The 15,634-nt window shown below is 35.4% G+C and overlaps 2 protein-coding genes across 3 annotated transcripts; both read right to left on the minus strand.

The window, feature by feature from the left end:
* Positions 1 to 1,028: 1,028 nt before the first annotated feature.
* On the minus strand, positions 1,029 to 6,182 carry LOC107932874 (mitochondrial-processing peptidase subunit alpha). 2 transcript variants are annotated; one of them, XM_016864991.2, is made up of 13 exons: positions 5,914 to 6,182; positions 4,384 to 4,626; positions 3,975 to 4,271; positions 3,707 to 3,874; positions 3,415 to 3,582; positions 3,250 to 3,333; positions 3,009 to 3,075; positions 2,713 to 2,813; positions 2,174 to 2,246; positions 2,009 to 2,079; positions 1,845 to 1,894; positions 1,592 to 1,704; positions 1,029 to 1,498 (listed from the first exon to the last, which is right to left on the minus strand). In XM_016864991.2, exons 1-13 carry the CDS (start codon positions 5,950 to 5,952, stop codon positions 1,446 to 1,448), a joined length of 1,527 nt encoding a protein of 508 aa, XP_016720480.1. In that variant the 5' UTR covers positions 5,953 to 6,182; the 3' UTR covers positions 1,029 to 1,445. The 2 variants fall into 2 exon arrangements, with proteins under 2 accessions (XP_016720480.1, XP_016720481.1); XM_016864992.2 differs by having other exon boundaries at positions 2,713 to 2,810; positions 5,914 to 6,176.
* Positions 6,183 to 7,559: 1,377 nt separating this feature from the next.
* Positions 7,560 to 11,521, minus strand: LOC107932892 (probable aspartyl aminopeptidase). The gene is made up of 11 exons (XM_016865012.2): positions 11,357 to 11,521; positions 11,082 to 11,217; positions 10,760 to 10,838; positions 10,492 to 10,694; positions 10,318 to 10,387; positions 9,822 to 9,875; positions 9,565 to 9,720; positions 9,208 to 9,381; positions 9,025 to 9,099; positions 8,797 to 8,937; positions 7,560 to 7,993 (listed from the first exon to the last, which is right to left on the minus strand). The coding sequence occupies exons 1-11, from the start codon at positions 11,436 to 11,438 to the stop codon at positions 7,772 to 7,774; spliced, it is 1,392 nt and encodes a 463-aa protein (XP_016720501.1). The 5' UTR covers positions 11,439 to 11,521; the 3' UTR covers positions 7,560 to 7,771.
* Between the last annotated feature and the right edge of the window lie 4,113 nt (positions 11,522 to 15,634).

Genomic DNA, 15,634 nt, shown 5'->3' on the forward strand with positions numbered 1-15,634 from the left:
TTGTCATAAATAATTCAAAAAAATTCAATTGAACTAACCAAGTTTATCCCAAACATATATTATATTGGTGAACATTCATTATTTAAAATAAGGAAAGTTTTAAGTTTAACATTAACATTTTTTTTTGTTCTAAATTTTTTTTAACATTTTGTTATTAGTAAATAAGATTGTATGCATTGAGCCAACTAGAATTTATGAAATCCTCATAAAATTCTAGACTCGTATAGATCGTTCCTTTTGAGCGAACAAGTAACCCCACCATTTTTACCACCTTCGTATACTGAAATAGAAGGTTTATGCTTAAAAACCATGAACTTCAAAAACACCAACCTTCATCCTTTTGATACTTAAATCCGTTTGGTTTATAAAAACATTTTTTTTCAATTTTTTTTAAAAAAATCAATTTTTATTTCTGGAGAATTAATATTTAAAATTATTGAAAAATGCTTTTTTTTTCAAATTTATATGAATTTGAACTGATGCCAACTCATCAATCTTAAAAGTTAAAATATGCCATCAATCACTATACTCTTCTTAAATTTAAAATCTAATCCCTGTGATTTTATTTTAAAAATTTTAATCTATTTCAAAATTCAAATACAATTGTTAATATTAATGAATACATGTATTCATTAATTTATTGGTGCTGACATATTGAAATAAAAAACAATTACCCATAATTAAAAACACATTATAATAAATTTACATTTAACAAAATATTTTAACATAACAATTAGACTAGAATTCTGAACCAACTTAAAAACATTTGTTTCCATCTTTCCGATTTTGCAAAACATCTCTAGTGAAAACAATTTTTTTTTTAATTTTCACACAATTTCATTTTTCAAATTTTCACACAAGAAAACGAAAAAAGGCTTCTGTTTCCAAACCAAACCAAAAAGAGCCCAAAATTTCCATCCATCCAAATAGTAAGAAATCATCATATAAAGCAAGAAGAGGTGAATTCAAAAGCATCCATCATAAAATTCAAGTAACCAGCTGATATAAATTGTTAGGAAAAAAAACCCTGAAAAATTGTGCCATAAACTGCACATGTACTGACATATATAAATTGTGCCATTCAAATATTGTGCTCTAAGTTCCACAACCACAACCATTGTAGAATTTACTTTGGGTTTATAAAACAAAGTAAAAAAAAAAAGGAATACAGAGACTTTATTTTTGGACTAACCATGACCAAAATCATGGAATTCAGCAGAAACATGCGAAGCCCATTGTTTGCAGAAGCTATTATTTTTAACTAATATGTTTTGCTCACTAGCTAGGGACAAATAATTTATTTTGTTCAAAATAGAAGAGCTTAAAACTTCATATTTTCAACCGCATCATTTTTTTTGAAAAACAACTCTTTAAGATATGCAGATGCATAATAATACCGTTGAAAGACAGATGAAATACCCGAGTTCGACAGAACAAAGCAGTTTTCATTTTCCCTTGAACTTGCTGCTAATGGAATCGTATCTTGGTACGTTAATGACTGCAAAGTATGAGCAAAAACCAATGAGAACGCATTCTAATAAAATAAATGAAACCTGGTGTTTTTTTATGTTTCAACTGAATAGAGAACTACCATTCCCATAAGATGCCATTGTGAGATTAGAAGATAGAAGCTTTTCGGCTACCGAAGAAATATCCTTTGGTGTAATTTTATCAACGACCTTCAAGAAATGCTCCACGGGTTTCCTGATGATTTTGAAACAATCTTATTAGTTCGAAGAAAATATCGTAGTAGTCCGAAAAATGAAAAGCAAATTGTAATAGAAATAGAAGTCAATGTGAAGAAACTAATTAGGAGTTCATTGCTCATCGTAGAACAGCCGTACCTCTCACCATATGTCAAGATTTGTTTACCAATATCTTCTGAAGCAACTGCCTGCAGAAAACACCTCACGAGTTAACAGCAGAACTTGGCAAGAGAATATGAATCCTTGATGGGCATGATTAAATTCGATTATCATCAAGAAACTAAAGAGATCAGTTTACATACTCTGGATTCCAAGTTCATCAAAATGGCAGACTTGGTCGACTGTTTAGCACGCTCCAGTTCTTTCTGCTCAACTGCAAAGAAACCATGAAAAGCATTTCAACAACCGGTCACCGAGTGAATGTTGCGGCAAGTAGCAAGTAATTTCCGGAATAAAGAGCAGCTAACCTTGTCCAGGAGTTGCAACAGCAATAAGCTCCTTGACAGCAACATCAATGGCAGATGGTACAAAATCAGAACCCTGAGTTCAGAAACATTAGTGTCATCAAGATTGGTTGAAGGCTGAGGAAAGAGAGTTGAGAGATTATATACGCAACAATATAGAACAATTACTTATGCCATGAAAACCTTCCAATGCAGGTCGTTATGGCCTTCTAACTAAGACAATTAATAGCATTTAAGAAATACATGTCTAGCAAGAAAATCAGCTACCAATGATATGGTTGTGAAAGTCCTAAACATTATTTTACATGGGAGATAGCACAGCCTGTGGCTTCAACATCTCTAGTACCAAAAGAAATAGCAAAACCAAACAAAAAGAAAGTGAACAGCATAAGCTAGAAAGGAAAAGAGCCGGGGGGGGGGGGCAGATCAAAAGAAAAAGACCCAAATATCTGTGCATAACAATGTGAAAACCGATAAGAAAATGTTATGATATCAACGGACCGTAAAAGGATTAGTAATGGAAGGTCTAAAAGCAGACTTACAGTTGTAGCTTGTATTCCAAATAAGCCAGTATGGTTGTAAATGCTGTTGAATGCCGAAAAGGACTGAACTTGTGGATACTGATTCAAGACACGTAGATCTGCTTAAGATTTAACCAAAACTATTTCAAGCCAAATTAGACACATTGGCTATATTACTAAAAGAAATTAGGTTTACAGTAGCAGAAGAAATTTGTAAATGAAGCATGCACTAGAATAAGGAAAAACTTTCTAGCTTGCTCTGTAACTATAACATGTCATAAGCCAAAAGATTAGAGTATACACCAAGATTAACTTACATAATCTTGAATACATTCCTTTTCCAGGGCCGCCAGCTGAAAATGATCCACCTCCTCCCATTAGAATCTAGAGAACAATTAGATTTATCACTTATCAATCTTCCTATATTTAAGCCACGGTAACAAGCATGGGAGAACCAAAAATTGCAATAAAAATCAAGCAAGATAGCAAAATCCTGGCAAGACTTTTTATGAACTACATAAGAAATTAGAGCATCATGAGAAGTCCAATGTTAAAAACCTGAAGAACGGTCAAAATTATAGCTTCCTTCTCATTGTGCCAACCACCAGGAAGTTCAAATGCAAGAGCAAAATGTGTTTGGCCCTGCAATTTAAAATCATCAGCACCTCAGACTCGGTAGAAAAATAAAAGCATAACTCATTTTTAAGTATTTATGATAAGTACCCCTGAATCAGCCTGGCAACGATAATCTCCCCCAGTATACACAGAATTTGGTTCCCGAGCACGAGGAATATTGGGAAGATCTGACAGAAGTGGTTCTGCAACAGATAACAATTCTTCATGTTCTACACCAGTTGCTGCCAGTACCATCCGAGAAGCAGTAAAATTTTCCTAATATTTTCATAGCAAAACAAGCTTACTAGTGAGGAGGATACACAATGGTCAGGTATACAATCTAAAGTACAATGCACAATTAGCAGTGAAAGTGTTACAAATTAAGTTTTCTTAGACTTACTGCAGCAAAATCCTCCAAAACTGTACTGTTCAACATATTAACTGCAGATTCTGGGGCTAAAAGAGGATTTGCCAATGCACCAGAATAACCAGCCGAGTGAATGGCTTCTAAAAGCAAGCCATGTGGATTCTTTGCTGCTTCAGCAATTTCCTCTTTCACTTTCTGAAGCTGAGAAAGGAGAAATAACAAATTGTAATCTCACAAGAGCATTTAATCTGAAGCTGCACAGAATTATTTAGCACAAAAGCAACAAGATAAAGACATTTACTTGTTCATTAACCTCCCAATCCAAGTAAGCAGGGTTTCTCACACAATCAATAAGCAACTCTACCATTTCAGGAACATAAGTCTTCAAAGCATCAAAGGTATATCCAATCTGCTCCCGAGAAACTGCAGCATTTACATTGCCACCAATTGCCTCTACTTCCCTCACAATACGCAAATGGCTTCGGTTTGTCGTGCTTTTGAAGGCCATACGCTCAAGTAGGTGTGAGACCCCAAAAGAAGCTGGTGACTCATAGATTGAACCACAATCGACATATAATCCTATTGAAGCAGCAGGACTCTGCTTGGCAACAAAAACAAATAGCCAATTCCTCAATAAATTATAAAATCAAATCTCTTCCAAAAGAAGAGACCTTATATAGTAAAACATTCTTAACAAAAAGCATACATACTGCTGAGGTTTCTGAAGCAACTTTGAGGCCATTTGGAAGAGTTGTAATCTTAGTTTTACCAGGTTCAACATAATCAGGCAATGAAGGTGGTAAAGCAACACCTGGTAGGGGGAAATCTAGTGATGGTACAGACTTGGATTGACTCCCAGTCAGCCAACTTAAGAGGCCACCTGAAGAGGATGATGTTGTAGCAACAGTGCTTGAACTTGCAAACCTTGCAGGTGCTATATGGCTCGTGCGACCCTATATTCTCATATTCAAACATAGCACATTTTCAAGCTGTCAGACCATCAATATGTGAAAAATTATCAAATAAATCATAACTGAAGGAATGGCTACTTTCAAAATAATAACACTTTGAATTTGACATATCTAACTTGTTTTAAAAATTTTCCTCCCTAAGTAGTAAAACAATTATAAATGAAACAAGCAGAAGAGAAGTATCAATAAAAGAAAAATATATAAGTTTTTTTTGGCAGGCTTTCCCCCTCAAAAATGTACACAGAGCTGAAGAAAGTTAATAAATAATACATGGTCAAACCCTTTGGTTAGGTAAAAGTTATGTGATGGGCAGATTCATCTTGGACAAGCTCCCTTTGCCACACAGATTAAACTGTTGGAAATTTCTTTGCCAAGTAATAGCAGCTTTAAGCAAGTAGTTGGATAAGCCTAGATATCAGATGTTCCCCTACTATTTCTTTAAACAGGGAAAGCAAAAAGCATGGCAAATCTCTCCAAATTATAGAAGGGTCAAAATTGGTCATCAAAATTTCAAAGGGCTAAAAAATGGTCTTAAAAGGATATACACATCCAGCTTGGTCCTCGAACCTTAGGCTTTCTAGGCCTGCTTATATCAACTTCTTTTGGAAGGAAATGGATAAAGGACACAAATCACCCCAGACAGATTTTAATTCATCAATAAAATAACAAAATATAGACTTAAACATCTTTCAATGATGTTAATGAGAGAGTTCATCAGTTGCTTTATATGAATCAAAATCGTAGGACAAAATTCTAGCTCACTAGTTTCTCTTTTGTTTCTTACAGTAATTATGCAATTATGGATGTGTAACTTTTTCACAGTTTGTACTTATCCTAACAAGCTAGTTTGTACTAATGAAGCTGTTTTCAAAGCTAAATTCCAATGGTCTGGTCATTCAATATATTAATGAGAGTATATATGCACTATCCTGAACAAATTGAAAAACAAAAACGAGGCAATCACTCGAGAAACATATAATCTCAAACCGAACGAAGCTCAGTTCATAATCAAATCCAGTATCTGAATTCTTAAGAATAGATAAATAAATTTCACCATAAATGCAAGTAACAAGCTAAGAATCTGTAGCGAATAAAGCAACAGATCTATCAACTAAAAAGGAAAGCTACGGCAAATTAATGAGTAGAATAATTGAAATCATAATCGAATCGAATCAGCTTTGTTTTATTCGAGATAGAAGATCGATTACGATAGTCAGATCAAAATCATCAGCGATCATAAATTAGGGTTTCCGAATTTACTGAACTTACTTTGAGAGCTCGGAGGCGAGAGGCTGCAGTACGGTACATCGTGATCGTTGGTCTCAGGAAAGCCCTAAATCGTACGGACGCTGCGGAACTCCGCCTGTTTTGGATGTCGAAGGATTTTGTTGGAGATGGGAGCGACTGGTTTGAGCTGTTGGTTGCTCTCTGGTTATCCTGATTAGCCCGATGATGAGGATATTGACACGTGCGGAATTTTCTTTGGGCAAGTGCGAGAGAGAATAAATGGGATGCAATCTGAGCCGTATATCATGTGTAGTTGATGAGCCCTTTGATTGGTGTACTTTTTTTTCCTTATGGTAAAAGGTTAAATTTTGTCTCTCTAAAAAAAGAAAATTTATACATTAAATTAAATAACAAATTAATTTATTCGGTTAAAAATTTAATCTAGTGTACAGTTAAAAATCGATATGGCTGATGGAATAATCAGATAATAACACATGGTATATCAAGCGTATCTAATAGTGACATAAATGGATAAAATCTTAGCAGTAAAAATAAGTAAATTTTTTAACAAAATAATCAATTCACTCTTTAATTTAATGTATATGAATTAATTTACTAATTTTTAAATAATAAACAAAATACAATCTACTTTTATTCATCTTATTTCATTAACCAACAAAAATTACAAGCTTATTGGCTCTAAACACGGCTAGTGGGTTCATCTTATCCCATAATATCAGACATTTGAGAAATGAGAACCAAATCAAGAGTAGAAACTAATTATGTTCTACTTGTTTGCTAAGAGCAGGCTTGTCTAAATAATCAAATCTTGGTGAAGGTCTTCATGAATTCAATTGACCATGCGAGAATCTTATTTAATTTTTTTTTAAAATTAATTGTATAAAACTATGGTTTAAAATTTAAATGTTAGATTAGTCAAATTAAAATTTCAAAAGAACAATATTATATCAATCATGATCTTTTATTAATTTTATTATTAATTTAGATGTTAAATGTTAATTTAAATTTAAAATGAAAATATTTAAAATTTATATATTGAATTGCAAATATGGATATTCTTATCACATGAACTATTTGATTTTGTCAAATAAAATTTTGATGATGATGATGATGATGATGCTTTAGATCAACAGCAAATCTTTTCTTGGGTATTTTGATCTGAAAGGCTCCATATTGCCCATTGCAAAATGTAGTCAATAGGAATACTATATCCAAGCTCTCTACACTAATTCTGTTATAAGAATAATATAGCATAGGAGGTAAAAGTACCATGAAGACTCTCATTAAAAATTGAATTATATTGTATCTCCTCTATTAAAAAAATCGAGTAAATTAATTCTTGTACATTAGATCAAAGAACAAACTGCTCCTATGTTAAGAATTTTATCCACCATTAAAAACAGGTTCATGCATGTCAAAATGAAGTACACGTAGCACACTGTTTGGTTATTCTATCAACCACGCCACACTAGTTTTTAACAGTAAAAATGAAAAAAATATTAACAAAATAATCAGTTTGCTCTTTGATCTAATGTACAAAGACTAGTTTGCTTATTTTTCGAGTAAAGGGAACAAAATGCAATCTGACTCTAGTATAAGAACCTCCATGGTACTTTTACTTTGACATCCAAAGACAGAACATAGTTATTGTGGCAGAACATTTAAAATTAGTCAAATTCAATCCATCTGCAAGCTTATAATTGTCAAGTACCAGAAGCTGAAGCCATTACACTTTTTACCAAGCCACCATACAAATTGTAGATCCAGAAATATGCACCAACTAAAACAAGTCCATTTTTGAGAAATAACTTACGAAAGCAGCCATGTGGAAGTGTTATTTTTGGTTTATTGTGTACCTTCCCATCAAGGATAAGAGGATCTAAGTGTCACCGGTGATCTTGGTATCAAGCTGAGAGAATTCTTTGAAAAAGGCCTTGAAATGCTCATATGAATGCTTCACATCATCAACAGCACACATTTCTCGTATGCTATGCATTGATAATTGGGGAGCACCGACATCTACTGTGCGGATCCCCACACCACTAGCTAGGATAGGACCAATGGTTGAGCCACAAGGTGTATCGTTCCGCACCACAAAATCCTGCATGTATACAATTTTCATGCATTAAACCATTTGTTATAACAGAAGCATAATGCCAGAACATTTCCCTTGAATCATAAGTGAAATTTTCAGTTATGTTGCTCCGACTCTTCATTTTTCTATGTACCCACATGGCCACATCCAATGCTTATCCAATCACAGGTATGGTGATACGAGATTTTAAGGACCCTCCAAACACATAGATATCTTGTTTTTTTTTTTTGTGGGGGGGGGCGCATGAACATAGCTATTTTGGACTCATATCTGTGTTTGGCACTCACGGCTAAGTCCACAGAGGCGGATCCTTATGGAGGCCTTGGCGGCTTGCACCCCCCTCCCCCTCCCAAAAAAAAAAAAATTGGGAAATTTTGATTTCTTGCATTGAAATTTTTAGAAAATTTTAGTTAAGCTCTCTTAAAATTTTTGGAAATTCTCATTAATCTCACAAAAAATTTAAAATTTTTAATTGGAACCCCAATTTCTTTAAAAAAGGTTCACATTGAACTCCTAAATTTTTGAAAATTTTACCAGTCCCCTCAAAACTTAGTCTCAGAATCCAACACTGTAAGTCCAAGTGATATAGATTGAGGACTGAATAAATTTCTTATTTTCAGCAAAAGCTCTCCTCTCATTACACTCAGTTTTATTTAAAGAAGTATGATGATTATTACTGATTCAGTTCGAAGGGATCAAAAGCTCTTTCAGAAGTTAAAAATACAAGAAATGAAATTTTCTTTCTCATTAAAATTAGTACATCAAATAATTCATAGCCACTCTATGGTTAAGATAAGGATGGAACTAACCTGAATAGGAAGGTTATGCTTCATAGCTATTTCCCGGAATATGAAAGACGTGACTGCATTGGTCGCATAACGTTGGTTTGCATTGTGTTTGATAACAAGGCCCCCGTGCAACTTAGGCTGATGGTTCTCCTCATGTTTGTCCTGTACATAACACCATATTACCGCAATGCAAGAAAATAAATTATCTGGAAAGGCGAGTTATGATTCGTTTTCCAACATTTAGCATACCATGTAATTTGGGTGAAGGGCATGTGCCATGTCAGCAGAAACAAGGAAACTTCTCTGGATTGCTTTTGTTAGCATCTGAAAGAAAAACAATGCCAATTTATATGCTCAGAAAAGGTAAATTTTCACCTGATAGGAATCAGACAAGGTAACTGAAAAGAAGACAGGAAGAGGAGCAGTAAACACCTTAGAATCAGAGGTGAAGGAATTGGTTATTCGTGATAGAGCATCTAACATTGCAGGAGATCCAGCTCCTTGTGCTGAATTAGATCCAACCTCCTCATGATCAAACAATGCCACCATTCTAACACCACTCTCATTTTCAAGGTCACTCTCAGAGGATGTAGCATCAATCAATGCCTGTAATGAAATTACATCATGACAAAGGGATGAAACAAATAATGTGCATACCATTATTAGGTTTAATATATAGCACGGTTCCAAATATTCCCCGTTTGGAATGAAAAACAAAAAGAAACTCAAACATAAACATAAACCTATAATTTTGCTAACCAGGAAAGATCAACAAAAAGCTACTCATACCTTCAGAGAGCAAAAGGACATGCAAAGATTGTCAAGCCTTCCAGAAAAGATAAATTCCTTTGCAGCACCAGCTACTATACTTGGTTGGGTATCGCATGCTTGCAACTCAAAATCACATATTTGATCTGGTTGACATCCAAGCTTAGTTGCAATCATCTAGATGCAAAAAAAAGTAATAAATTTATTATTATTTTTAAAAGAGTTCCAATATGTAGCTTATCGCACTTGATAAAACTCGGGATTAAAAATTATCAAACCTGTGTCAGGATTGCATGATGTCCATTTTCAGCAAACTCTTTATTGAGCTCCACCTGTGAAAAGTAGTTGAACAGATTGAAAAGAGAACAAAGGAAAGCACTTATTAGTCCTGCAGAAATGCAGAAAATTTGATGTTCTATTCAGTCATTTTAGAAATAAAACTCATTTAAACAAGCTTGAAATTAAACTACATGCTCTACAAGACTATAACTGGAACAAGAACTATCATGAATCACCAAAGCTGAAGAAACAACTTGCTAGACCTGATGTGGCTTTGGTTCCAGTAACAATATGAATGGATCACTAAATGTGCAATATAGTCATATGATATTTTATATTATTAGTTTCCAGTCACGAAGCAACTATCAAAACACCAAATGCAGATGTAAAAAGGCCTGAACCCATTTCACTGGAATAAACGAAGGTAGGATACGGAAATGATGAATAACTATAAACAGAAATACAGGATGTTATAAAGCACGGATAAAAAATCACCTTAACTGATGTTGCCAGGACAGGTAAAAGATGATTTTGTGTGTTGACCTTGAATCCATCATTAACACCCCTACTCACAAGACGTACAAAAACAAGTCAAACTCCTCAAAGAGTAACATGAATAAAATCCCACTAAGCAGTTATTTGCATCGGGAATTCATCTAGGAAGCCCACCTGTCTAAGTGAATAGCCAGGGTAGGGACACGCATTATAGGCTCTTCAATTCTAACCAGCCGATGTGAATAGGAAACGGAACCACCCTTCTCTTCTCTTATCATCACCCTTCCTGCAACTGTCAAGTCGCGATCAAACCATGTATGCCACAAACCACCTCCATACGTTTGCACACCCACCTCCAGATAATCAGCTTTTTTTACCTAATCAATCCCACAAGTCATTTTTTTTTTCAATCATAAATTATTGGGCAAACTTTTTTTTTTACCTTGGAAACAGGCTTCAATTTTAGACAAGGGCTATCAGTATGCGCACCAACTACATGGAATCCATTTCCAGCAACATATCTAAGCATACAAAATATTAGTGGATGAACAACTAAAACATCATCTAATCACAATAAAAACATAACCTTTCAATCTTTTTATATAGTAATTGACAACAACAAAATCCCCAATCCCTAGTCAGACCACAGTTCTTCTCAAGTCCATAATAACCAAAAAAAAAAAGAGAGAGAGTAAATTTACTTCCATTTTTACCTGCCAAAAAAAAAAAACAACAAAAGTAAACAAACAAGTCCTAGTATTTACTTTTTACCAATAGCAAAAGCAACAATGGTTGAATGATTCCTGGTGAAGAAGTATCTTTTCCCGGCTTCTAATTTCCAATCCTCTCTCTCTATAACTTGTTCATACCCAACCTTTTGCAAACGTTTCTTGGCCTCGTCTGTTTAAAAAAATACAGCAAAAAATTTCAATAAAATCCAAGTAAAAAATGAATACACAAAGAATATGATAGTAAATATTGAATGGACTCGAATAAGTTAAACTTCCATCAAACAGAAAATGGAGAAGAAAAGGATTACCGACGGCATGGAAAGCAGTAGGAGAAGCGTTTAAGAAGCCGATGAAATCAGACACTACGGAGCTCACTTCAGTGTCTGCCATGACTCTTCGTTCCTAAGATTCGATACTAACTTAGCTTAGGCTTTCGTTTAGTTACTTCGGACTTTTCAGCCTTTCAAGTTGTATAAGTGGGAATATGTTTGTTTCTGGATTCCATTCCTCAAAATTCCTAATTCCAGGGAACCCAATGTGCTATTTGGGCCAAGACCCAAATTCAAATACGGACGCTGTGAAACTCCGCCTGGCTTGGATGTCGAAGAGTTTTGTGGGAGACTAGTTTGAGCCGAAGGGGCTTGATTGGCCCGACGATGAAGATATTGACACGTTTGGAGTTTTCTCTAGGCACGTGTGAGAGAATCAATGAGATATAGTTGATGTCTTGATGATTAACCCTTCGCTATTTTTATTATTATTTAGTGACAAAAGGTTTGATCTATTTACACTATTAAAAAGAGAAGTAATTGATGAAATAATTAAATAGTGATACGGAATATGTTATGTATATTTCATGTTGATGTAAATAAATCGATTTTTAATAATAAAATGGATAATTTTTTAATAAAAGTATCAGTTTGTTCTTTGATCTAACATACAATTATTAATTTACCTATTTTTTTAGTAGAGGAAATAAAATGCAATCTAAAACCTTAAAACTAATGCCTCTATGGTACTTTTACCATCATTTATCTTATTTCATCAATTAAAATAATTACAAGCAAATTAACTCTAAACTCGATTTGTGGTTTTAAAATTAGATTTCGATAGGATAGAAACAAACTCTATTGAATCAAACTTATAAGTACGAGAGGAGACTTTTATCTATAACTTCAGCAGCTTACACATGACAATTAGCTATGTCATGGAGTGTGAGTCCTTGCCACGTCCTTACTTGCCTAGCGATGGAACCATTACTATTTGTTAGATCAACGTCTTCAATGCTAGCGAAAACCCCTAACTTCTACCCATTAGCTTATTTGACAATACGGAATAGTTAGCACTTCACAACGAAATCAACATCATAACTACCCAACTCAATGGTGGTTTCAGAGTCATTGGACTGAAACTACCACCAAAGGGAGGTCGTGATCGTTGCCTATCCACCATAAAACCCGTCCTTGCCTTTGTGGAGTAAACCTCAATAAGGGGGAGCTGTTGTTCCAATAGGGTCGGAAGCGTGTAAATTATTGTACTAAAAAATCACACAAAGTTCAATTCCCAGGGAAGAGAGGTGGATCACATGAATCTCTTAAATACCAAGTCTTTCCTTAGACAGAATATCCCTTCTATAGTAATTTAATAGCACAATTAAATACTACTATTATACCCTCAAATATTGAAAGAAAAATAGGACAAGAAAGAACACAAGAGATTTAACGAGGTTCGGTAAATTATACCTACGTCATCGGGCACTAACACCAGATGATAACTTTACTATCTCCAAAGTATTACAAACAAATAGAATTCCTTAAGAATTCTCAAATGGGAGAAGAGAGAAAACTAAGAGAGAAAGATTGGTTGGGATGAATTGAAATGAGAAATGAGAAGGCCTATTTATAGTTGAGGTTCAAGGACCAAACAATAAATAGCCCATTATCTCAAGGACCAAAAAAAATTTATCCCATGCCACTTTTTCAAAGTCAACTTTAGGGTGCTAAACTTGCACCACTTTGTATTGTTTGCCATTAATGTTGTCTCCCATTAATGTTAACAATCTCCACCTTGAAGATTTGATTAGGATAATCACATCTTCACACACTTCCTTCAACTCCCCAAATTCGATAAAGCTATCTTTTGTAGTGCCTACAAATGCACTCTCGAGCGCCATACACCTGAAGGTGCTCAAATTCTCAGGATGTTAATCAAGTTCAAACAATGATTAAACTTTATTGTTGTTACCACCTTGGTCATCATATCTGCGGGATTATCTGCTGTCGGAATCTTCTGAAGTAGAATTTTTCCTTTTTCAAAGACTTCCCGCACAAAGTGATATCTTACGTCGATATGCTTGGTTCTTGAATGATAGACTTGATTTTTCGCTAAATGAATAGCGCTCTGACTGTCACAATATAAACTTATGTGACTTTGAACAACTCCTAAGTCTTTCAACAATCCATTAAGCCAAATAGCCTCCTTAACAGCTTCTGTAACTGCCATATATTCAGCCTCTGTAGTAGACACAGCTACTGTAGACTGTAAGGTAGACTTCCAACTCACTGGGGCTTTCGCAAGAGTAAACAGATACCCCGTAGTTGAACGACGTTTATCTAAATCACCAGCAAAGTCGGAATCAACATATCCAACTACAAACTGACCAAGTGCTTCATCCTGTTCAAAAATTAAACCAACATCTACGGTTTTTCGAAGATACCGTAGAATCCATTTCACAGCTTGCCAATGTCCTTTTCCAGGATCATGCATATACCTGCTCACAACTCCAACAGCTTGTGAAATGTCAGGCCTCGTACACACCATCGCATTCATCAAACTCCCAACTGCATTAGCATATGGGACTTTCGCCATATATTCTCTTTCTTCTTCAGTTTTCGAAGATAATTAAGCACTAAGTTTCAAATGAGAAGCAAGTGGGGTACTTACATGTTTTGTGTTTTCATTTACACCAAAACATTGTAATACCTTTTTCAGATATTGCTTCTGATTTAAACAGAGCTTGTCTCTCGGTCTATCTCTACTTATCTCCATGCCGAGAATCTTCTTGGCCTCACCTAGATCTTTCATCTCGAACTCTTGATTCAACTGAGCCTTCAGCTTATCTATCTCATTTTGGCACTTCGAAGCGATTAACATATCATCAACATACAAGAGTAGATAAATGAAAGATCCGTCATGCAACTTCTGCAAATATACACAATTGTCATATTTGCTTTTTGTGTACTTCTGCCTTCTCATAAAGCTATCAAATCGCTTGTACCACTGCCTCGGGGATTGCTTCAATCCATATAGCGATTTGTTCAGCTTACAAACCCAATTTCTACCACCAGCATCTGTGTATCCTTCGGGCTGAGTCATATAGATCTCCTCTTCTAACTCACCATGCAAGAAAGCTGTCTTAACATCAAGTTGAGCTAGCTCCAAATTCAACTGTGCTACCAAGGCCAACAAAATTCTAATGGAGGAATGCTTCACAACAGGGGAAAATACATCATTGTAGTCAATTCCCTCCTTCTGAGCGTAGCCTTTAGCTACCAATCTTGCCTTGTAGCGAATATCCTTCTTGCTAGGAGATCCATCTTTCTTTGCGAATACCCACTTGCATCCGATTGCCCTTTTACCTTTCGGTAATTGCGCAAACTCCCAAGTATTGTTCTTCCGGAGAGACTGCATTTCTTCATCCATGGCGCTTTTCCATTTATCACTTTCTAAGCTTTGCATTGCTTCTTGATAAGTGATAGGAATATCATCAACAACGGGAAGGGCGTAGGCCACCATATCAGTAAATCGAGCAGGTTTACGAATTTCTCTCCGTGGCCTTGCAACTGCAACTGGTTCTGGTGTACTTAGTGGTTCTTGGGTCAGAACCTCTTCAACCTCTAATTCCTCCATTGTGGCTGGAGAATTAGACTTATTAACTGGGCAAATCCCCATCTGCTCAAACTCCACCTGTTTTGGAGTACACTCCACCTGCTGTGGAGTATTGCTCGTCTGAATATCTTTATCTGCTACCTTTTTCAATGTGGCAGATTCATCAAAGGTAACATCTCTGCTACAGATCATTTTCTTTGTGCTTAAGCACCAAAGACGAAATCCCTTCACTCCAGAAGTGATTCCCATAAAGAGAGCTTTCTTTGCCCTCGGATCTAACTTTGACTCCTTCACATGGTAATATGCAGTGGTTCCAAACACATGTAAGGAATCATAATCTGTAGCTGGTTTTCCAGACCATACCTCCATAGGAGTTTTTCTTTCTAATGCAGATGATGGCAAACGATTAACAAGATGGCCAGCGTATGTCACAGCCTCAGCCCAAAATTGCTTGCCCAACCTAGCATTGGACAACATACATCGAACTTTCTCCAGCAATGTTCGATTCATACGCTCTGCCACTCCATTCTGTTGTGGTGTATCCCTAACTGTGAAGTGTCGAACAATACCATACTCTTGGCACACATCGAAGAACGGATCACTTTTATATTCCCCTCCATTGTCCGTCCTAAGCCGCTTGATTTTCTTGCCAGTCTGGTTTTCGATCATAATTTTCCATTTAAGAAAAACTCCAAGCA

This window comes from Gossypium hirsutum, chromosome D08 (assembly GCF_007990345.1).
Source record: "Gossypium hirsutum isolate 1008001.06 chromosome D08, Gossypium_hirsutum_v2.1, whole genome shotgun sequence".
Lineage (NCBI taxonomy): Eukaryota > Viridiplantae > Streptophyta > Magnoliopsida > Malvales > Malvaceae > Gossypium > Gossypium hirsutum.